This window comes from Anopheles maculipalpis, chromosome 2RL, assembly GCF_943734695.1.
Source record: "Anopheles maculipalpis chromosome 2RL, idAnoMacuDA_375_x, whole genome shotgun sequence".
NCBI classification, from domain to species: Eukaryota; Metazoa; Arthropoda; class Insecta; order Diptera; family Culicidae; genus Anopheles; species Anopheles maculipalpis.
Window position 1 is genome coordinate 40,093,044 of NC_064871.1, and position 23,766 is coordinate 40,116,809.

The following is a 23,766-nucleotide window of genomic DNA, read 5'->3' on the forward strand; positions in this document are numbered from 1 at the left end:
ATGGTTGACGTCTCTTTTTAGAAAAGGGTTGGGTTTGATTTACTTTATGGATGCTTGCGTCTGTGCTGCCTGAGCGTGGGAGTGTATGCGTGTTAAATTGCGATAAACATGATGCGAAGAAAATAGATCCAGCGTGCGAAGGGACGATATCGCGTGTTAATCTGCAGGCAAAAGTGTTTGTTCTGCGATGGTGATTCAATTCCTGGTATTTGCACTCGATGTTACATATTATTCTACACTTTAGATGTCAGTGGAAAATTTATTAATTGAAACATTTTAAATGATAATCGGGTCCTCACTGCGTATTTCAATTAAATCTTCGAGCAAGTACATTATGTCGTAGGAAGATACACAGTATCTTCTATTATTTGCTTAACGTTCTGCTAGGTCATGCAGGCCATCTAATGGTTTTCGAGACAACAGAAGATTGAAATTGGAGCATTTCAATGAACATACGTTCTTCTACGTGGCAAGATACCTAGACCTGCCGGAGTTCGGCACCTACAATGATAGGAAGCTGCAGCCAGGGATCGAGTATCCTGGAGAATTATTGTTGGTCGAGCCAGGTCACGACCACGTGCTCTATTGTGAAGACAACGGGATACAGAGAGAGAGAGATAGAGAGAGAGAGAGAGAGAGAGAGAGAGAGAGAGAGAGAGAGAGAGAGAGAGAGAGGCAAGATATCCATAATTCATGTTTTTCTTAAAGTTTTCAAGGGTTTTTTTAAGAGTGAGTTTAATGATTCGTACCGTTTGGATCTTTGCTTGAAACATGCGTAGATGACTGACGAGTCATCTACGACGTAGACGTAGACTGAAGAAATAACGGCTGGGATGAGAGCAGTAGTTTTTTTCAACACATTAGTGACATCCAACACAATGAAAGAAAAGGGTCAACATAATTGTAGTAAATGTGTAGATTTAAAACTAAAAGAAAATACTGTTTGTTTAATTGAAAACAAGCTGTTATGTGCTACATATTAGAAAGAAAGACTGTTGTTGCAGAACGCAACAACGCCCCAAATAGGTTTCTCCCATTATAATTATCAAGCTCGATAATACTTTGTCCTGTTTGTATACTAACAGCCTACAACAAGTAGCAATCATTGACAATTAATAATTGGATTTAAATATTTGTACAATAGCCACAGTTAGAAACTAATTGCTACTATTTTCGGCCCTGTAATCACGGCTGGAAACATAGCCTTAGCCAGCGAAGCTTTGGGGCAGTGTGTGTTTCACTAGGAACTTTCCAACCGCACCGGAATCGACGTTCGGTGGCAACCCTGTTGTAACCCTCTCGGCGTAAATGAATTACTAAATCGGATGAAATAGACGAATTAAGGTCAATTTACCACTAAAACGCACAATGAAAAAAAAAAAACCCCAATGCTGTGGGGCAGTATCGCACGGGGCGCTGCGGTGTGCGCAAAGACGAAAAGAAGTGAAACGAGGTTAAGATTATTTAGGAAAAACCTAAACACGGGTAAGGTGCGCAGTGATTCGCATCGGATTCGACTCATTAAAGAGTGGTAGGAAGAAGGAGCAACCGACATACCGCGCCACATTTCGGTGCCGCCCGTCCCAGCTGAGATAGTTTTTCCACGTACTGCTTTTTTTCCCTCGTTTTTTTTTTAGAAATTGCCCCACTTCCATCGCGTTTGCGTTTAACTCGTTAATCGCCAAGCTCCAACAGGGAAGTAATGATTGAGATTGAGTGATCGCGACGTTTGGAAAAATTGCAGCTCATTTTTCTAGCGTTGCTTTGCCCGGTCATAGCAATAAACTGGGGAGTGCGGCAAACACAAAGTACTCCTTGCTACCGATGGTGGTACTGACGGTGGCGCTTTTCTTTGGACGGACTTTGCCGTACAGCAAGGTCGAGAAACCCCGGTCGACAGAGTTACTAATTTGTCAATCACTTTCCTAACGCCTTCGATAACTACCATCATTATGGGCTGCCCATGCGATTCAAATCAGAATCGATCAATCGGTCGACGAAATTGGAAGTAAATTTCTCCCGTGTGATCCTGCCCGTATTGGGAAGACAACTAGCCGATGGACTAATCTGATGGTGAGCTTGGTTTATCGGTTGCTGATCAGATTACAATAGCAAAAATTTCTCCATAGCTTTACGCTCCAGTCCAGGTAAAAGTGAAACTTGAGAACAGGTTCGAATTTGATCGGATTGGACAACTCGCACGTGGAGATTTGGAATCACGATGCCGCAACAACAAAAGAAGGAAAAACGATCGTAAGACCAATAAACGGACCGACTAATACTACTCATTCGCGCTGGTTGCGGTTCGATCCAGCAGGTGGGCATGGTATTTATTTGAGTCTTTCCAATTTGATGCAGAGATCTTCTTTTTAATCGTGTTATTCTTGCCCTGCATGGCAGATTCAGCATTCGGAGTTTGTCACTTAGCGAGCGTTGAAGTCGTTTATTTTATAAACGACCAAAGAGTATTTGGCGATCCAGTAAATTTGAATAGAAGCGTAGCATTAAGAAGGATCTGTCGTGCAGCTCATGATCTCATTGCGCATGGCCATACTTACCACAAGCTATCGATGATCATTTACAGCTTTACAGCTTATTAGTACGAAGCCTGGCATTGCCAGGCATTGCCACCTGGCTGGCATCCCTTCATCAACCAACACCCTTCGAAGGTTCATTTAGCGATATGGACGGCTGAAGCGTGCAATTGTAGGAAACAGTCATAAAAGAAACACACACACACGTACCACACAGGATTGCCACACGATCGCAGATCACAATAATCAACTGCGCACGATGGCAATAATTTGTGGAGCCCGTTGGTGAGTGTTGCTTTTCCCCTGGTTCGATGTCGAAGTCACCGATCGTGAGTCGCGCAAGGTGCCACACGGTTGCCTCAATTTTGATCGCCATTCCAATTAAACCAATATATCTAGCAAACCAATATCTCTAGGTTTCTGCTGCTGACTGCCTCGTTCACCAGCTGCGTTCCCCAGCTACAGTTTCTCATTTCAGCGTTTCTCAACGGTAACTTACCTTCGGGCCGCCAACAGAAGCGTCTTATTTTTTTCGATTCGACTTTTTGCCACAATGCGGAAAGCTATAAAATGGAGGGCATACGAAATCGAAGACTACATCTAATCACACTAATCCTTTTCGGGTTGCGAATGTGGCCACACAGCGATGGTTTGTCGTTTTTTTACTGGGCGGCTTTCCAGTGGCGAGGAAGAAGAAAGGCATTACGTTAGGTTTAGTCAATTACAATCTGGGTTGTTTTCCCTGGGATGAGTGAACTGAATAGTGCATTTAAATTTTCACATGGAGTCAGCTGGAAGTAACTGTCTTGAATGGCAGATTCATGAGTGTTTTGGCTTTGCTTTTGATTTTTTCTTTCAGCAAAGAGTAATTTTGTTTACTTTACGTTATTACATTTTATTTAAAAGGTGTCTTTTCGACTGTGAGAAACAAAGTGACGCAAAGTAAAGTGATTGAGTGATGGAAATTGTTGCAACTACATATAATGCATATGTTTCAACTAAATATTTTTATTTTCGAATTAGACTGGGCATCTCTAACGGGTGGAGCGTTGTAGCTATAGCCCAAGATGTAAAATTTGTCATTTTTTATTTGTAGCAATAACAATTTTATTCTCATGCAAAAGAAAGGTGATACTAACCAGTAACCAACTGCTCCGGTTATACTGAAAACTTAAGAAACAAAAAAAATAAAAACATTCCCAAAATCATGCATGCATCTCCTAAATGTAGGTAAGATTGATTTTATTTCTTCTTTATGCGTGTCCATATTAATACATTTATATAGATGAGTTCTTTCCGCTTTGGAGACTGCTGGAAGAATCGCTTACGAGGCTAACACTTTTTCCTATTAACGCTATTCTTACTACGGGATACTGCTTTACACCTTTACATCCTACGCTGCCGTTTGCCCAAGCTTGTAGCTTTCCAGGCTTTTGTGTACGTGTTTGTGTGCGTGTTGTAATATGTGTCATTTTCTTTTTTACAATACTTCCATATAACATTAGAAATAATACAAGAAACAGAAAAAAGAGGAATTTTAAGTAACGGTGGAAGAGTTATTTCACATATAAGAGATAAGCTATACGTAGCAAGAAGTGTCACAATGTCTATCAAACATTCGTTTGCGACACTCGAGTGCTAGTCATCAGAACAGAAACAGAGTGGAAAGGTAAAGAAAGAAGAACGTTATAAGAAATTAACGTAACGTATTCGCACACCTACTTAGAAGTGGATATGATTAAAGTTAAAAATTGCACATGTTTTTATTCCTTCTCCTAACGCATTTTCGCATGCATTCCGCCGCATTATTTGTCGCTTGCCTGCCCCATTCATGTACACGCTCACTCACTCAGACGCTTACTGCTAGTGTATGAATAGTTAACTGATCGTATTTTAATTCCCATTTCCCAGCTTGTTAGGTCTATACTGTCTCTACAAGTGTAGTTTTGCAGCTAATTTATCTGACAGCCGAACGTCGAGTCGTAACATAGACGGTTAAGTGAAGTTTATGGCGCCCGAAGAATCAATGACTTCGAAAAGCTGTTATTCAGTGGTTTTGTATTGTTCTATCAACAAACCGTTTCATTCGAATCAAACTGTTTACTCTAGCAGCTAGCTTTACAATACACACCTATCTATTGTTTACCTCCAAGCAGCGTTCCACGTGGCGGGTGCAATTATATGTACACCACTGTTTGTTCTCGCTTTCTTCCGAACCGTCTGTACAGCTTGTTTGTGTCAATTAACTATAAGGAAGACAGAGTTTTGTTGCGTCCATATTAAAGGGTTTGTTTTTTATTACAATTAATACTAAGCGAAGGTACTGAAGGTGTCGAACAGCATGAGAACTAGAACTAACGCGTACCTAAGAGTGGTAGAAACTTACGCCGTACGTCTATGCAATTGGAATTAGAAGGAGCATTTTTGGAATGAACGTTTTGCACGAGAAACGCTAATGGACAAAACGCACATACTACCAGATGGGAGAATGGTGCTGGTGTGTGGCAGTGGCAAGAAATGGGAAGTAAAAAGTACAAACAAACATTTAAAAAACCAGTAACAATAACAAATCTTTAGTTCCCATTTTGCACAGCCACAACCCGCCGATTCTGTCCATCTGTGTTACGTGAAAATAACAGTTGGATGTGCGTTTTCTTCGTGCCTGTAAGATTATGCCCTAATCCGTTATCCGTTTGTCCTTTCCTATAGCTTACTTGCTAAAAAGGTTGATTTAGCAAGCCCTAAAACACCAACGGTTGATGTTGGAGCTAAAGAATAAATATCTAACTTAGCGCTATAGCGTACAATTGTTATAGATATAAATTACATCCACCAACAGCCTTACTCCTATACTGCTCGTCCCACAAATGGATCAATAGCGATCGCTCTCATAAGAACATTGACAGCATCTCGTTGTTAATAGTGATAGGTGTTACTGTATAGCATTCAAGCGAATCGCAACGCTAGCGAATCGCAACACCGGAAGGAAATAAATAAGCTTTGTTTGAGTGTTACGAGCGTCTGCTTCTGCTGCATTGGAGTAACACCATCCATTCTGTATGTACACGCCGCAACCGTGCCGTCGTTGTGACAAGTTGTGGCAAGTTTTCAACTGAAAAGAGGATAGCAGAATCTTCTTCCCAGCAACTACTTCACTAATCTCCTGAGGTACGAGTGTTAATGTGTTTTTTTTTTCTTCTTTGACATAGGCTGCACAGTATTGCCCTACCCGGAGTTTGAGTTCGCAGACTCCTACCTTTAAACACGATCAAGGTACCATGCAATCTCATACAAACGGTACGAAAGATCGATGGTACCGCTGGTTCGCTTGATCCTGTTCCAGCTCCATATCCAGGTCCAGCTCCTCTAGGTCCAGGTCGGATGCAATGTTGTGTCGGTCGCCATTGGAATGATAGTCGTCTGTGACGGTGCGGTACTCGGAATCGTCGAACGTTCGTTTGCCTTTGCGCGAACCGGACGAACTCCTTGGCGGCACCGTCTCTGATGGTCAATCGCGCCCAATCCGTTTGTGGATCTGCTGGTGCTTGATCAGATGCGCCTTCTGGCGAAAGGCTTTGGCGCAGACCTCACAACGGAACGGTTTCTCACCCGTGTGCGTCCGAAGGTGGACCTTAATGTTGCTCTTGTTCAGGAAACCCCGGTTGCAGATATTGCACCGGTGGACTGGTTTCTCCTTGCCGAGAAGCCCGCTGAGATCGTTCGCCGCCTGGAAGCTGAGTGCGGCGGCTTGTTGCGACTGAGCGTTGATCTGATGCTGCTGATGTTGCTGTTGTTGTTGCTGCTGCTGCTGCTGCTGATGCTGTTGCTGGTGGTGTTGTTGCTGTTGTTGTTGCTGCTGCTGTTGATGGTGCTGTTGTTGCTGCTGTTGGTGATGTTGTTGCTGCTGGTGTTGCTGGGCAGAGAGGCCACCGGTAGGCGTCGGTACAAGCGTTCCCGGTTGCTTGGACTGTTGTTTGTGGTTGCGTCGTTTGCTTTTTGGTGTCGTCGGAGAGTTGCTTGCGCTTGAGGAAGATGTAGAGGTGGTAGTGGTCGTGTGGGGATAGTTACTTAGGCCGAGCTCCGGGCTGCAGAGACCGTCCGGTTTGGTGAGTGAACCCATGGACCCGAGCGCGAAGTGGTGTCCGTTTTGATGGTGGTGATGTCCCTGCAGGTACCTGCCGTTGAGTATGAGATTGTCGGTGGAGGTCGAAACGACCGAGCCGGGTGGACTAGTAGAGGTGGATATCAGCTCGCCGCAGTATGACGTTGAGCTGGGCGCTTCCAGTTTGATCGGCGGTCCGTGCTGTAGTCGGTTCTGTAGCAGAGGCATGTAACCGTGCGTCAACAGACTCTGCAGGGTGGAGCTGGTGCCGGAGGAGGTATGTACTGGGGAGCTCGGCAGTATGAGTTCACTGAGCGAGTCCTGCTGCGTTACAATTAGCTTACCACCGTCCGGCACACCGGTACAGGTGCCCTCGATCCAAGCGTCTAGATCCATCCAGGAGTCGCGCGTATCATTGCCATCCTCCTTCTCCACCTTACTGCTAGGCACAGTTGTGTCAGCGATCGCAGACCCTATGATCGCTGCTATATCCTCGATCGAGCTCATGTCGTACTCGGACAGCTCCTTCGTATCAACGAATATCCGCGCTCCAGACACCGAATCGGCCCCATTCATCACACAGCTGTCGGCAGGTGCACTGTAGATTTTGGTACCGTCAAGCGACCCATCGGAGAAGAGCTTCACATCCGCCAGACTGCATCCACCGCCCCCATTGTCCGCACTCGAACCGTCAGGATTTAGTACCGAGTCGGGCAGGCAGGTTGACGTAGACGAAACGATGTTGTTATCGCTACCGGTCGAACCGACACTGGTTCCATTTCCGGTACCGTTTCCGTTGCCATTCGTGGTCCCACTGTTACCTGCCAAATGGTTGGACCCGCTGGTAGCTGCACTCGTGTACGAGTTCTGCGTGTAGTTGTTGTTCTCCTCCGGCAAGCGTTGAGCGATCGCCGTATAATGGTAGCCAGAGATACCATTGATCGAGAGGTGACCAGTGTTGAAGGAGGTAAACGAAGGCAGCGGCTTCACATCACCATTCCCGAGACCTCCTCCTCCACCTCCGCCGCCACCCCCACCACCGACACCTATGTGACCGTTTGAGTGTCCGTGCCCGTTTGTACCGTTGCTCGTGATAGAAGCGGCCGAGTTGAGCAGCAGGTTCTCTAGGACATCCATTGAACTCTTTTGCGTTTCGCCATCGCTCGGCAGTGAATCGAGTTCGGCCTCGAGCAGTAGCTTGTGACCGTCGAGCAGGTACTGATCGGTGACGCTGGTAGACTGGTTCCAGCAGGGGCTCATCAGTAGACTTTCCACCTCGACCGAATCGTTCTGCGAGCTCATCTTGCAGTTGACCATGCTCTCGATGTGCATGGGGTAGGCGTTATGTTTTGGCGTTGTCGCATGCGACGCCCCTCGCCGTTGGCGATCTTCTCCGAAAATCCGTGCAAACACTTCCGAAGCAGGTTATTGGCAGGATGGATTGAAAATGAGTTTGAAACGTTGATTGACGGGTGCAAAGACGCCGCTTTTGTACAGTGTAGTTTTGGCGAGGCTTGAAGCTTGCTGGCTGGGATGACGAAGGTACCCAACTAGGGTACCCTAGTGCACACTACTATTCGCTAGGCACAGAAGGTGCGCCCGTGAAATATGCTCCGTTGAAGATCCTCCGTTAACATCCGAAGCTGTTCGTGCATGGTATCGGCCTGTTGTATGTTGTAGTTAGCATAACCGGATCATTTATGGAACGAAACAAAACAGATAGAAAAAACGAATTTCTTAGTCAAGGTTTTGAAATGTGCTGAACATAATTTTAAAATAAAAATCAAATCAGCTATGTTTTTTGTAAGCAATTTCATATAAGCTACTATAGCATTTACTTACTCGATTCTAAGTCAATGTATGTGTGAAGGTTTAGTGGAATTGATTAATGTTTAATTTGTACTTTGAAACGGTTATGCAAAGCTCATAATTTTCAAAAAAGATTAAAAGAAAACAGTCTAATTCCATGAGCAAATGCGTCGCATTGCTGGTAATGTATGTTGAAAAAAGCTTTATTAATACGCAAACATATTTTCCGTTGTTTTACCAGCGCATTATTTTACGCGCATCTGTTTCTCCCGCCTCCAGAACCCAAGCAGGTTACCCTTTGTTTGTCAAATGCATTAGAATATTTTTCACCATCGGTCAAGGGGAGCGTGTTGCGTGTGTTTGAGTGGGTTTATGTTTTGATTGTCATTGATGCCGCAAAGTTAAACAAGTCAATTGTAGGTCGAGTACATAAAACCCTTTCTTCCTAACCTCGTGGATTTACAGAGACTGTGTGTGTGTGTGTGTGTGTGTGTGTGTGTGTGTGTGTTTGTATGTATTCAATGCTCTTCCCCGTGGGAGATGGACAAATGGTTGAGGTGATATGGTTGTTCCCCAGGGTTCCATTCACGTTTTTCTCAGACAAATCACTCATTTACCAGCGCAAACAATGCACCGGGAACTCGTGACGCATGACAAAAATGCGTCAAATGAACACCGAAAATAATGGAATAGGTGCCAGTATGTCACATCATCTGCAAACGTCAACCGAACGCAAAGGTTGGGAGTCTGAGCAGTCTAACTGCTGTCTCGTACATGCAACGGTTTTGGGGAGCTATTCCATGCAAAACCGTTTCCCCCTTTTTCAATTTTCAATTCAATGCCATCGGGATTAACTCGTTCATGATTAAGCTAGCGAGGGTAATCTTTGTGCATGTGTGACGCCCGGGAAACAGTTTGCGTTCCATAGGTGACTTTAATAACCTAGAAATGAATGTAGGTTTGTGGATGAGCTCTTTCACCTCCTGTGGTCCATATCCATAAGCATCGAGTGTGGGTCTAGCCGCAACTCAGCGTGCTAGATTTAGTCGTTTTACCCTAACCCGATTCCCGGCGTTCCAACGCTCGTATGAGGTTGCATTGGCCTTTTTTTTTCTCCATGCCCTCGCTGGATGTCGTTCAGGCTGCTCTGCGATTGGCGGTGCACGCGTGATGCGTTCAACCGCTGCTCATTTGCATGCGACACCAAATGCGCAACTCGCTTCACACATTGCTACCTCGTACGGGGTCGTTGAAGCGCAGGTTTGAAAAATACTGTGTTTATATTCCTTCCAGGCTCATTAGCTTGGGTATGGGGGAGAGAACGAGGGACAGGATTGCGTACACTATCTGCAAGATGAAGGAAGCAGTCGGAGATGTAGAAGGGGAGCAAGTAAACAGATCTGAGGGTAAATACACAAAAGCAAACAAACCTGAGCGTCGTTTGGTTCACGATCTGAGTGATGGAGTGTCACCTGGGAAAGGTGATTTGTCTTTGGGCGAACGTGATGTATTGGGAATTTATTCGCGTGGATTTGTTTGCTGTGGAACCGCTTTTTGTGACATGTTTACTTGTGAATTTGTATTTGTCTCTGTGTGAATGGCAGATGAATTTTTTTGATTGTAAAAATAGGGAGAGAAAAGATTTATGAAAGCGTTTGATGGAATTTAATATTCTTACTGTGTTGTTCAAAGACAGAAAATGGATTAAAAAATAGTATGAAAAAATTACTTGAAAATGTGTTACTCAAAACACCTACGATATGGCTTGAAAGCTCCATTTATGCATAAACATTTGAAGACTTATTGAAATAGAAATAATTTCTTATTTAAATAGAAAATATGCATGACGAAAACAATTATGTTATTGTCGGCTAAATAAACATAGAATAAGACATAAATTTTAATAATCGCTCTGAAAACGTGTGATCCATTTCTTTTCTTGCACATGATAGGGAAAGTATTTGAAGGACCGGTCGAAACAATCGTCCGTAGCCACAACGCAGACATTGGCAGGAAATGAAAATCGAAAACTCCCAGCAAATAATTACGAAAAATAATGCCAGTAGTCGTCGGCACGCGGTCGGGCAGGAAGCACCGGTAGACGTTCTAATGAGCGGGAATGGAAGAAAAATGGCACCCATGAAGTGGCAGTAAAAGCTTCAGCCCCCTCATTTACCGCCTATCGCCCACCGCCTCCCCCAAAGTTACCGATTTAAAGCCCACAAGAAGTTAAAATAAAACAGAAATCATAAAACATCCCAACGCTCGGTGGAAGAATAATGCGACCAACACGGAAGGTAACAAGTAAAGCAAAAGCCGGGGAAAAAAATCACTCTTCCTATCATCCGACCCGTTGGTCCAATCATAAACATGGTTCTGGCTGGCAGTGCTGGCTGTGTACGGTGTACGTCTGTTTTGCGGAGCATTCCAGCGGGGCATTATTATCGGGGCTCAACTTCTCCCAGCGCTCCACCACATTCAGCCAGCCAGTCAACCAGCCCAGATTGACCTATTTTCCACGTTCGGGTTTTTCCATCCCGTCCAATGCTTGGTGAGAAATGGACAAAGTTGTCTGCCGTGGCCACAGCAAATCAGTGAAAAAGAGAGAGAGAGAGAGAGAGAGAGAGAGAGAGAGAGAGAGAGAGAGAGAGAGAACCAAATGCGAGAGAGACGTGTATGTGGTGGATGTTCTTCGCGAAAGCGTACTAAAATGGCCGGTGGATGCATGGAATGAAAAATACGTACACAACGAAAGATCGCGCAGGAAATGGGCCGACCAATTCCATACACCGTGAAAAGGGAACGGGAAAATTCGCTTTCAATCCGAACGGCTTCGTGCCATTTGGAAGAGGACCCTGGAGAGTGTTGGGGATGTAAACTCTTTTTTTTTGTTTCTGTCCCTACGAACACTGCCAATGGTTAGTGCTATTGTTGTGCAATGGCAACTCTTTGCCACCTGCATTTGAATGGATTAGAAGAGGAAATGAACGAGCAGAAAAACGACCATTATTGGTCTAAGGGCGCAATTTCACAACAACGGCTCGAGACATTTGTGGACGATTCTATTTTGAATCTTCAAAATATTAACTTTAAAATACATTCTTAAGTGAAGCAGATTAAGTTATATGAAAAATGTTCACGTTAATTAATTAAGCATCAATTTCCAAATTTCCCTCCAAATTCTGAGACATTGAAAAAATGTTTAAATATCTTCTTTCTCAAGAAATATATTTTCGCACACGCCTGGTACGTTCGTCACTGCTGTCAACGTTGAAGTCTCTTCGGTTATTTTCCTTCCCAACGAACGGCAGATCGGCGAAGCGTTATTTTTTCTCCTGTTTTCGAAATCACACATACACCCCAAGCTGCCGCTCTGCAGGATGCACAACCCCACAAACCCTTGCTGTCAACCGTGGCTGGGCGCACTTGAAAACGGGTCTCCGCACACGCACGCACACCACACAGCGAAGGCCCGCTGGCCCACCGCAAAGAATGGGGTGTAAAGCGGAGACGAAAGTAAACAACAACAACAAGAAATACCGTTATTCGCGAGACCTGCTAACACACTTCCGAATGCGCTGTTCGCAAGCACGAGCCGATCGTGGCGTCGAACATTACTCGATCGTGCCCCCTTGGGGAATGATGTGCGCTAGGGTGGGAGACCGACCGAACAATGGGGAGCCAACCATCGCCAGCATGTTCGCGGAACAGAGATATCTTCGTTGATCGCGAACGATCTTTCGCTCTCTTTCAATCGTGCAGGATGCTTCGTTGTGTTGTTCTTCTGTTCTTCTATCGTTCAATTTCTCTACTTTAATGTGCCATTCGCATTCCACATTGGAGAGCAAAGAAACAAGACTTTTCTTCTCAAGCGGTTCAATCAAAGAAATGTTTAAATATTTTGAGTTGAACATTAAAACACGTAGAGGCTTTAGAGCACTAGTGACAATCGAATTGTAGCATAAATTTCGAAAAATCTAGTTTAAAACTATTAGCCTTATACACTTTTGAATCATGTTGTGAACAAAAAAGTGTAATACAAAAGCAAAGCTGTTTTTTGGAAGATAAACTGTTCCAAAAAGCCAAGTACTGCAGCAAAAAAAAAGCCACCTGTTTGAAAGTTTGATTTTTTCTCTCTGTCCCGCTTCTCGATCATTCAGTGATCCAAGCGGAAGAAATACGGATGCAAACACATTGATTTCGATGCCGTTGTGGCCTTACGATTTCCTCTTTACGATTCCTTCATGCTTTCTTCGCCCGAGGCATGTGCCGCGAGTGCCGCCGCCCGAAAGATAATGATGCTAAATGATGTTGATGATGAGGATGATGATGATGATGATGCGGTATGCTCTCGTTTCCCCCGTTCCCATATGGCGACGTTGCTATGCAGGTTTTTGGGGTGGTGTGCTAATTGTTATGTTTATGGAATATGCTTTTTTTCCTTCCTTGCTCCACAGTGTGAGCTACATTTATGTTACAGTTTGCCGCATCCCTTCCCAGCTTCGCCTCTTGTCTGTTAGTGAGCAACAATCATGATCGAACGGCTGCTGTACATCGTCAAACTCCAAGCTACAGCCACAATGTGGCACACCAATAATTTGGTTAACGATGTTACTGGAAGCACGGCTCGTGGAAGGCAGTGGGGGGTTTTTTTTTTGGTAAGTTTATCATCTTTCCCCGATTTGTAAAGTAAACATGCTATTCGAATAATGGCTTCCCGGGGTTAACAGTCTAAAAGTAAGCTTTCTTATCTTCTAAAACAACCACACTCGGACACACATTGAAAATGATTTATCTTCACATTTATTTGACCGATCAGCACACCGAGCACAAGCAAACAATGGATGCAATACCACAAGGAAGGTATATTTCTATCCTCTCAACCGGCTTTTTGATGTGTAACCTTTGCCTATAAACCACGGTGACCTTTCGGTGCTAGGGGGGGAAACGTATTCCACCATCATTTGCATCAACGTGGACTCCTTTAATGTCACCATTCCTCACCACAAATGTGCGGTCTCTCCAGTGGTGCTTTTTTTTTTGTTCGGTGCTTTATCACCGGTGAGAATGATAATAGACAGCTTGAAGAATAACCAAACGCAACTGTTTTTCCTACCAGGGGTAGCTATTTTTATCTTAAGCTTAAACACAGCTTAAAATGAGTTGTGAAGAAATGAGCTGCGACTCTCATAAATATTTCTTGATAATGTCGCGTTTCGGGGCAGGCAAGAAACCGGCTGGTGGCGCTATTCGCATAGGTGACACCTCGAAAAACGTAGCTTTCTTTTATTGTACCGTTAGATGATGCATGCAAATTGAATGAAGAAAAAGCATTGACCAACGGGGTATGTTTGTGTGAGTTTGTTATTTTTCAATCTAGGTAATAGGATAATTTTAATGAATTTCTAAGAAGCGCAGCGTTTTTATAGTGTCGTTTGATAAGGGCGATCGTAAACTATTATTTGAGAAGAAAAAATGTTACGAGAATTTCTATGACAATAAATATCTTTTATGTTATTCCGGTAGAACGGCTTATTGCTAATTAATGTATTTATCTGTTATTAGTTAATTGATTTTCAGTTTTCGAAAGCCCACAAAGCTACATTCAAGTTGACATTCTTTAAAAAAATCGTTGTATCACCTTAAACATAAACTTACTGAGTTCTCCTACAGAGATTAAACTAATATTAAATAAAGTAAAATTCAACAAAGTCATAGGCTCCGAAAGAACTAACAACAATTCACTTCGATCATTTACTCAAAATTTATATTAAACAGCTGTGGTTAAGTCGGTTATTTGCTTATCAAGCGGAAACAGTTGACCATACGGCGGAGAGCCGTCATTCTCATATGTAAATAAAATAAGTGGAAACAGTCCAAACTAATTGTCATTTTCCAACAAGGTAAAAAATTCCTAGCCATATAGCTACATTTCAATGAATTTGCTCAGTTGCATAGCAGATATATTTGAAAAATTGATTGACCGAGATACGTAACAAAATAACTATTTCTCACTTTGTCTTCCATGAATCTCTTTGCATGAACTACACGTAATAGCCAGCTCCATAAAGTACAATAAATTAACAAAAACATCAAGTGTGTATGTGCTTTTCAATAGCGGAAAAGGTTATCATTCCATTCAGCAAAAGGTCTTTTATACAAACCAATTCCTCTTGGCTATACAATGTTTTTTTTTTATTCATAAGAGCCTGTTTTCGCTATCTAATTACTATTATCAAACTACTTCAATCATTTCTATGTAACAGGGGACAAGAGTAAATATATCAAAACCAAACTCAGAAAAATTCACACCTGATTTTCAACAATGTAGCCGTACACTGTTGCAATAAAATCCCCTTGGACGGAATACCTTTGGACGGGATACCCTTGGAGAAATGTTTGACATTCAAACAAAATGTTTAAGATTTAATTTTAAAAGCAAAAACAAAAATTCAAAATCCAATCTTGCATAGAACATGCAAAACTAAGTTTAAGAAAAAAAATATTAATTTATTACCACTTCAGCGGGTCAACAATAACTTATGCTTGAACGAAAGTTAAAAACAGTTAAATTAAAATAGCCAAAAATCAATGTACAATGTGACAACATTACTTCAGTTACCTAATTGATTGCTTTACTGTGTTGCTTAAATTAAATATGATATTTTTGTATTCAGAATAGCCCTGGAATAGATTTAATGGAGATAAATCTTGTAGTGTGAATAATGTTCTCCGCAGAATAATATTCTGCAATTCCTTTCCAACGCTGACCAGTAACAGGCCAACGTTTCACCACAAGCACTGAAGATCTCACCCAATTCATAGTCATGCGAGGCGAAAATCGAGTCCGCACCGCATCAAAAGGTCAAAAACGTTCTACCACGACCAAATTCAGCAAAGAATCAATGGCACAGGGGTGCGCGCAACCTCGGACCGGAATGTGGGTCAGATTGCCGAAACAAAACGATGCCTTCAAAATCGGGATACGATAAAAATGGAAAGAACTTTAACCCCGCGGGCGGTGTTCGTGTTTCGAGCGCGTTTTGAGTCAATCCTGGGTTTCAGGGTGGCCAAGAAGGTTCGTTGGCTCGCGATCGTAGTGAGCTGCACCAGCACTTTGCCCGGCATAGATCAGCATTTTGGTAGCTTATAGTTTTCACCAAAAAGAACAACGATAAAACTCGGACAGGTATCAAGAATTTGCCTGCAGCAAAGTTTGTTTTTTTTTTGTGCTACGATGTGAGCCTTTTTTTCTTGGCGTTTAAGCACGGATCAGGATCAATTCATGCAAGCTGCTATGGTAAGCTGTATGTTCGTAAAAAAGCGTCAACTAAAAAAATGACAGAAAAGCAACAAAAGAAATGCTTTCTTTTAAGTTTTCTTTCTTGTGTCATTAAATATGATTCTTCCATTTTTTTTGTTCGATTCGAGGTAAAATGGCTGAAGAATCAAACGGAGATCTTCGTTGCGGTTCGTAATCAGCCAAAAGACGCATCGGAGGTTCCTCGTCTGTTTGGCTGTTGGAGTCTTTTGATGCTTTTCGTCGATGATGATTTACGACTTTTTGTGCATACTTTCGCAGGAACATGGCAAGAAAAAAGTCACCGTTTTTGCAGTTTTGCATGAGAAAAGAAAGCTTTTGATATTTATCGAGCCGATGGGCAAGAAGGCGCACACTTCTGACAGATTGTGCGTTTGTTATTCTTATGGCGATTTTTTTTTCGGCAAAAACAAGCATAGCAGAATGCTTCTTCTCACCATATGAGTGAAAAGTTGACGATTGCAGCAAGTAATGATAAATGAGACGATAGGTTGTACTCGTCTTTTTTCCACCCTCTTCTCCATTGCAGTGTGTGGGGCCATAAATCAATCGTTCACTGATTTGTCCATCAAAATTTTGCCACCGGACGCTTCGCACACACCGGACGTAACTTCCACGCACGAGTGAAGCGTTGAGGCTTTTTTTGTTGTTGCTTCAATCCATCTTCCCGAGACTGAGACTTTTAATTTATTAATGAAATGTTGCTTGAGAAATGTTGTACAATTTATTGCGATGTGTTCGCTCGAGGCGATCGTCGTCGGGTCTTGTAAGCAGAGCGTGACCGGACCGCTCCATGGTATTGCAAGTGCAGTGCGTATCGTCACCACGAGCAATCCCTACGCATGCGGACCAGATTCCACTGTGTGTCGGCTGTCAGCATGATTCTGATGCTAGTAGGATTAATAGTACAGATAAACCCATGGTAATAGCACCCCGGAAACGAGTGTTATGCACCTAAACGGCTACCGGTAAAATGTGTTATCAACCGGTTGCATTTTCTGCCAACGGAAACATAAAGGAATTTGGAAGAAAATCTACTTTGCACTACCACCGACGGGCTAGAACCTGTCGGCAAGTGCAGCCCCGAAGCACCGGATTCATTAATCACCCAGGCAGTATGCAGTCAGTGCAACAGCAGTTGCAGCCAATTCGGTGACCTCGGGGATGAATTCTTTTTTCTCATTTAACACCACACACTGTACGCTCGTCCGGACCGCCGATTTGTGTGCCGGGTATTTGCCTTGTGAACCTTGTTCTACGGGTGGAACTTCTTGATCAACCCAAATCTACCGGGCAGTGCTAAGAGTATGTGCCCAGGGTTGAAGGATGTTTCTGGCGTAATGGCGGCGCCCGTTTGCTACCGAGGCCATTAAAAATTAATCAGAAGCAAAAACTAGATTCCCTCCCGGTTACATCGATCCGACGCGGTTGTTTGTATGTGTGTGAGTGTTGATTTTTCATGCTACCCCATTTGAAGCGGGCTGGAACCCGGTGAACTTAGCACTGTCATCACGCCTAACGATGGTTTGATGGATGATTTTTCTCTCTATTACCACTGTTGCTGACAGCGAGGATCACGAATGTGGCAGCAGCAATTAAAAAAAGGAAGAAAAAAAATCAATCCATGTGCGTGAAGGATGGATGCTTTAGGAGAATGATTAATATTTTCATGTACTGCTTTCCTGGACTTAAGATCAATCTTCCGATTTCAACAATTTGTAGATTTGAGTGAGCGTGAAAAGGTAAGAAGAATCGAATTTTAACATGCTGGAGCGTGTTTGTGTTTAGAGATTCTACTGTTGAACGTGTAAGGTTTTGGTGCAATAGCATGGGAATGTATAATTAGTTTAGATTCATTTGCTCAGGACGGAAAAATATAAAATATAAAATGTGCTGGGAAATGGGGTTTTCAATCGAACAATAGAGAAGATGGAATTACACTATTTATCCTTGCTAGACAACTTACAATCCGTTTGTTTTTATAAAATGCATATTAAATTGAAGAATAAGTCATGAAAATCAAATTATAAATTGCTGCATTTAAAGATTATGATACAACAAACACTGAAACACCCATACAACGCCATGCATTATTATGCTTTGCTCGTAACTACATAATAATTCGGCTGTTGCGCCTAACAAGCTCGGGGTGGGCTGACAAAATCACAAGTGTGCAGAACCGTCTGCGGTACGAGACGTTCTAATGCGGTGCTAATTAATTTGCTTTGCTGATTAGCTGCCACAGCCGGAGCGACCGCGTGACGCTACCGCTCGCTAACGGCAATTAGGGGCGGGTGAAGAAAAACGACCATTTCTTAGCAGCTGAACCAAACGTTGAAACAATATTTTGAAACGCCGCGTCGGTGTTGCTTGCGCTGCAGTGATTACGATCGCCAGAACGGCCGCAGAACGATTGATCGTGGAAAATGTATGTCCGCGTGTTGAGAGTTTGTTGGTAGTGGTTGTCGCTTTCAAGCGTATTTCGTCTCCAAATGTTTTCTTGATATGAACCAGGGGACGATACAAATCTTGAACCAGCGTGCAACCAATTATTTGCGGAACGGGTGCTGGGCGATGTGGGAAGTGGTGCAATAGGACGAACGAATCGCGTGCCTGTCTTGCGGGGCTGCGTCATCGTCACGAGTGTGCCGTAAGTGTTGCTCGATCGAACGAATGCGTTGCGTTCGGTACACCGGCAGCATTCGTGGAGCTTGTTGCCGGAATAAGAAATTAAACGCATTTTTGGAGCTGCAAGAAAAGGAAAGAAACGCCGATCTTACTAGCACACTGGCGATTGGAATTGGCATTGCCACCGTCACCACGATCGAAGGTTGTACAGGAGTCGAAGTCGAGCTTCCCCGCTCCTAGAAGACATGGTCGATGATTTTGCGATCGTAAAAATCAGCGAACCATCATTACTACCATATCCCTATATTATTACTATCATTAGTATTATTAGCCATAGTGAGGCGCTAATGGCATTGTAGCGGACTGTGTTAGGAGCATGGAAGATCCCATGGAGGAGTGTATTCATCTCCTTTTCCTTTCGTCGAAATGTTTCAAGAAAGATGTTGAGCTATGTATGTTTTGGTTACATGTGTTTAGATTTTGAACTAAACGTGTGTCAGCGCACCTCAAACGGTAGCCAAATTCGTACCGTTGCGTGCTAAGCCTGCTCGTTAGTGATTATTGTCGGGGTTGTTCGTCGTCTACCATCTATTGTTGATTTCGGCATCGTGCCGTAGTGGAAACCGTTTCGGTGTGATTTCATTTCCGAAAGGGTTGAAAATTGCATCGGATTTAGAAGAACGGCACTACCTCCTTCCTTTCGGTTCTCGCCATCGTCGTGGTGTGGTTCATCGTCCGCTCAAGGTGTGGCAGTTACCTTGCGATGCTATTTATTAGATTGTTTCGACGATCGTTACGATCAGCGCCGGTGTTGCTGATTGAATTTGAGTGGTCGGTAATATATTGCATCGCACGTTTTGGAAGGTTTGGAAGCACGAAACCGCTCGCAGCTGCTCTAGCGCGGTGCATCGTTGTTTCAAGGAAATAAAATCAAGATGAGGCAATACCATCTACTTCTTCGGTTGACCGCCCATTCATTTAATTAGCTCATCCACCCCACACCAATCGAAGGGCACCCGGATTGATCACGGAACATTTGATTCTGCCGTTGGAAAAGGGGTTGTGTTTTACACATGGGGCTGTAAAAGAATGTGGCATTAATGATTGAGATGAATTCCAAATCATAGAAAAACACAGCTTTATGAGTAAGCATTTCGGTGGTTAAATATATGATCATTATGACAGGCAATCATTTGAATGCATTCAGGGGTAGGATAGTAGGATTGCGTTTATAAGAGCTAGACTATCGAAACAACCTGTTCGACATTCACAAATGGCACGAACGATGAACAATATCGTGAAAACTGATGATGAACTTCAAGACGCTACAGTGGTTAGTGATGCACCGCTTTTGAAAATGCAGCAGTTTGTAACAAAATTTTGTATTCATTGAAAAATAATATTCTACGAAAGAATATTATGAACGAAAATACAACAAATAACTTCAACATCAATACAGATTATAATGAGCGATTTAAAGAGATACAAATAAATATTTTATTCTAGCTAGTATCCAACCTTGTCTCATCTCAGTACATTTGTGTGCGCAATCGTGAGAAGCATAATGTGATAAAGGCAACGAAAAAAGAGCTACAGATTGAAAAAAAGGTTAACCTCAAAGCATTCCCGTTCATCCCTCAAGCCTCGAGGCCAACTATCAACCATCTTGAACGATTATGAGGTCAAGTGTGTGCCTGAACGTTCCCTCTGCGTGCCTTATGCACAGGTTCATCTGCGCAACGACCTAATGAAATTATCAATCCTCCTCACCATTTTTTCCCTCGGGCGGTTCGTTCCACCGAACCGTGTTAAAAAGCCCACCTCCCAAAATGAAGCGATTTCTCGCAATGAAACAAGCACCGCACTTGTTTCATGTTTTCTTCCCGGTGTTATATCTGTTGGAAGAAAAACTGGATCTAAAGCCGCTTGTTGATGGATTGAGAAAAACAACGTCATGAAAAGAGCAGAGCGAAGAATCGACGAATCAATTATGATAGCGTACAAATAATGCAGATTTTTGGGAAATAAAGATGAAAATAAGAAAACGATTGTGAAGATACGAGACATCTGCTGATAGTTTTGGTACTGCAATTGTAAACTGTGAACAAAGCCATTCAATCTCTATTAAGCTTGTTATGGTAATTTTATTTTCGAGTTCTGAATGTCTTTTTATTGATTTTAAAATAATAAATTCAAATCTTCTGACGATGTGTTTAATCATGAATGTCATAAACTGAATCTACTATTTTTTAGAGACTCATTAAATGAAAAAAAAACAATTAAATTCATTGAGAATATAAAACTACATGATTGTCATTCTTTCAAACGTTCCTTCTTTTTGCCTATTTCATTTGGAGCGTCTAACGACCGCAATCTAACGGTATTGCCGCGGTGGACCGTGCGAGACAGACATGAGAGAAAAATTAAAATTTATGAGGTTTTAGGTGGGAGGCCATGCTTACCTTCCTACGCCAAAGACGCATTGAATTTTGTCTCGCAACACAGCAACTGTACGGTAGATACGTCACCCTGCTGCAGTAGTGTCTAGTGCCAGTGATTATGGTGCTTTATCATTCGATTCCCTAAAGAAGATCAAGAGATTTAAACGGTGGCGTAGGACAGGAACACACCGTAACTCCAGACATCAAGTTTTGTTTCCCATTCGTTCCCACTGGTAGCCTTCTTCACACACACACACACACACTTACAATACGCTTCACTTTTGGCAGTGGTAGCTAATTTAAACGACAATTGACGTGAGTGTGCGGCACCAGAACTACCATTCCTGCTGGCTATTGAATTAAATTCAACTGATTTTTTGTGGCTTTAGTTTTAGTCCAGTTCTGCGTGGGTGCTTTACTGGCAGGCTAGGAGAACAGTTTAATGAAATGTATAAAAAGTATCTCACTACTCGCTTCCCCGCACACTCTGGCCAAATCTGGCATCGAAGACAAAATAAATAAATAAATAAACAATATCCATGCTAACATGAGCCCGGCAAGTGTGCGGCAAGCCATAAGAAATCCCCGCGTAAAATGTAGTCCAGCCACCGGTGCAGTTATGTTTAAATGTTCCATCTAACGGGTTTCGGTATTCTTCAACGCTACCGGCCAAATGCTCGGCCAAAGGGCCAAAGCGCTTCCCCAAAGCGCCAGCTGTTGGAACGGTCCGGTGCGATACAGTTCGGAGCGTGGCTACCTTAAGTTCCAGGCGGTTACGAGCCACCGTGGTACAGCTCGGTACATTAGGAAGCGTGGCAGGTCTGGCGTAAATGTGACTGGAACCGATGGTGCACAAGGCACGCAAACTTGGCGAGCGGTTTTTTTTTACCCACTCTACCCAGTGGGCACTGGCACATGCGCATCCGTGCTATGCAAGACCGATTTTGAAGAAAATAGAACAGAACCGAAGGCAGCACAGAAGCTTGGCCACCTACAGCTAATTAGCGCGGTACCGTACCTGAGCAGCGTCCAACGGTTGGATTATGGTGCGTTTGCAGGTGCATTGTTTACATAATAATGCAACTGGTGCATGCAGGCGCGATGGACAGTGCGCGCAGAGGTGGGCATAGACGGAACATCTCAACATGTTAGGATCGCACCGTTCATAACACTGGACGATGGTTGATCGTGGCTAACGTTTGCGGGATTTAAACTCTGTTTCAAGTACAGTTGATTATCGGAATCGTATCCTTTATATTTAATAGGAAACAAAAAAGTTTTGGTGATGGAGCATCACGCAAATGTATTAATGTATTTTGAAATTAAGGAACCGTTTACTATCAAGCAGCTGAATGGATTGTGTTATGGATATATTTCGATTACAGTTTTCTCGAGATAATCACCGTAACAGGCTGTGTAAACAAATAATAATGTTTTTCATGGATATAGTTAGGATAACGTATAAATTTGAAAACATTTGCAAAATTATCAACTTGTGGTGAGCGTGAGAATCAACTTGGCTCAACTAATATGTTAAATGTTAAATAAAAATTACAATGGTTGAGATTGAGATAAACAATATCATCCTTAATGATAAGCTTTATTGGAGCTACTCATTGTTGAGCTTTATTCAAGGTTCTATAATAGTTCAAGATAAGATCGTGTTTAACGATTACTAAAACCACCATTTCAACTCATCACCGTCCGAGTGTATAAAAGCGATTGCAACAAAACTCTCAAATTCACAAGCTAGCTCGAATCGTTTATATTCTAAAGTGCAACAAAGGCAGCGATGCAATAAATATTCCAAAAACCATAGCACCAAAAATTAGTAAAGCCCGTTCGGTCGCACGGATGCGCGCTCGTGGGGTCAAAGGCCTTCACATATTGATATTAAAGTAACGGCTTCCCAAACTTGATCTTGTTGCTTGTATCGCTCGAAAGGGCACTCGATAGCACTGGTGCGTTGCTCAATAAAATGTGATGAAGCAGGACCGCCGCAGCAACGCTGCACGCGCGGGAGTGAATCGGTGATCGTTTGTCGACTTATCTAAAATTAGAAGCCTTATTTCCAATTCCGATCGCGCTCGAGCTGGATCGGAATCGGAATTGGGTTCACAATCCGAATCGTTTCGTATCGGTCGTTGCACCATTAGGCCGGCAACCGGTTGCAGCAGTATTTTGATTAGACGTGCGGAGAAGTTCCGTTGCGACAGTTTTACGAAACCTGTCCCCTAGCAAGCCACAATGTGCAGCGATGCCACGCTGGGCTGAGCAGCAGCATGCTCAACCCAATGGTCAATGTCAAGCGCTGCAATGCTCTACAACACAATGTTTTATCGGGTGAAGGTGCGTACGCTTATGGTTTCCGACCCAGCACCCAGGTTTAAGGTCATCGTGTGAAGAAGAGAAGACGAGTGTTGGAAGATGCAATCGTTACTGATGAGTTGGTTTCGGTTCAGATACAGATACAGGTCCTCGGATGTGTAGGAACGATGCGTTCCATAATGCATCTGCCCCTGTGTGCGGAACGTATCATACATAAATTCATAAACGGCCACCAAACCCCTCCCTCCCGGACCGCCGAAAAGTGGTCGAATCGAATTCAAAGTTTGGAACCTTCGGTAAACATCTGACTGGCAAGATGGTTCCCCTCCCGCCCAATGCACACCACACCCGTTGGCCGTTAGCCCGTTCACCGTTAAGACATCCATTAAGTGGGCCCACTAATTTGCTCCGAAAGCAAATTGAGACCCACCCGGGCGATGTTGCGTAGCGTTGGGTACGCACTTTTTGGACGCAACTTGCGACGATCATCGGCGACCGTCGACGGTACGGATCGCGCCCGGTAAGGTGCGACGGATGAAGGTGAGGCATAATGGAGCACCGACCAGGCAGGGTCACGGAATTGATCGCGATGCGTGAGCGATA

General features: G+C 43.4%; 6 protein-coding genes across 9 annotated transcripts in view; 3 read left to right on the forward strand and 3 right to left on the reverse strand.

Moving 5' to 3' along the window:
- Positions 1–23,766, forward strand: part of LOC126557269 (ATP-dependent Clp protease ATP-binding subunit clpX-like, mitochondrial) — a 399,590-nt gene that overhangs the window by 315,576 nt on the left and 60,248 nt on the right. The window lies entirely within an intron of this gene.
- The window catches only part of LOC126558330 (actin-related protein 1), a 309,926-nt gene that overhangs the window by 149,222 nt on the left and 136,938 nt on the right, over positions 1–23,766 (reverse strand). The window lies entirely within an intron of this gene.
- LOC126559498 (cytochrome c oxidase assembly protein COX16 homolog, mitochondrial) overlaps positions 1–23,766 on the forward strand; it is a 163,800-nt gene that overhangs the window by 133,701 nt on the left and 6,333 nt on the right. The window lies entirely within an intron of this gene.
- LOC126557178 (uncharacterized) overlaps positions 1–23,766 on the reverse strand; it is a 422,959-nt gene that overhangs the window by 101,861 nt on the left and 297,332 nt on the right. The window lies entirely within an intron of this gene.
- Positions 1–23,766, forward strand: part of LOC126558300 (ras-related GTP-binding protein A) — a 284,579-nt gene that overhangs the window by 31,212 nt on the left and 229,601 nt on the right. The gene's annotated exons all lie outside the window — the stretch shown is intronic.
- LOC126557387 (ichor) lies at positions 5,826–8,008 on the reverse strand. Its single transcript, XM_050213138.1, has one exon. The coding sequence runs from the start codon at positions 7,966–7,968 to the stop codon at positions 6,043–6,045; it is 1,926 nt and encodes a 641-aa protein (XP_050069095.1). The 5' UTR covers positions 7,969–8,008; the 3' UTR covers positions 5,826–6,042.

What these genes read in the sequence shown, in the direction of transcription:
- LOC126557387 (XM_050213138.1), bottom strand. Translation starts at nt 7,968, where the DNA reads ATGCACATCGAGAGCATGGTCAACTGCAAGATGAGCTCGCAGAACGAT.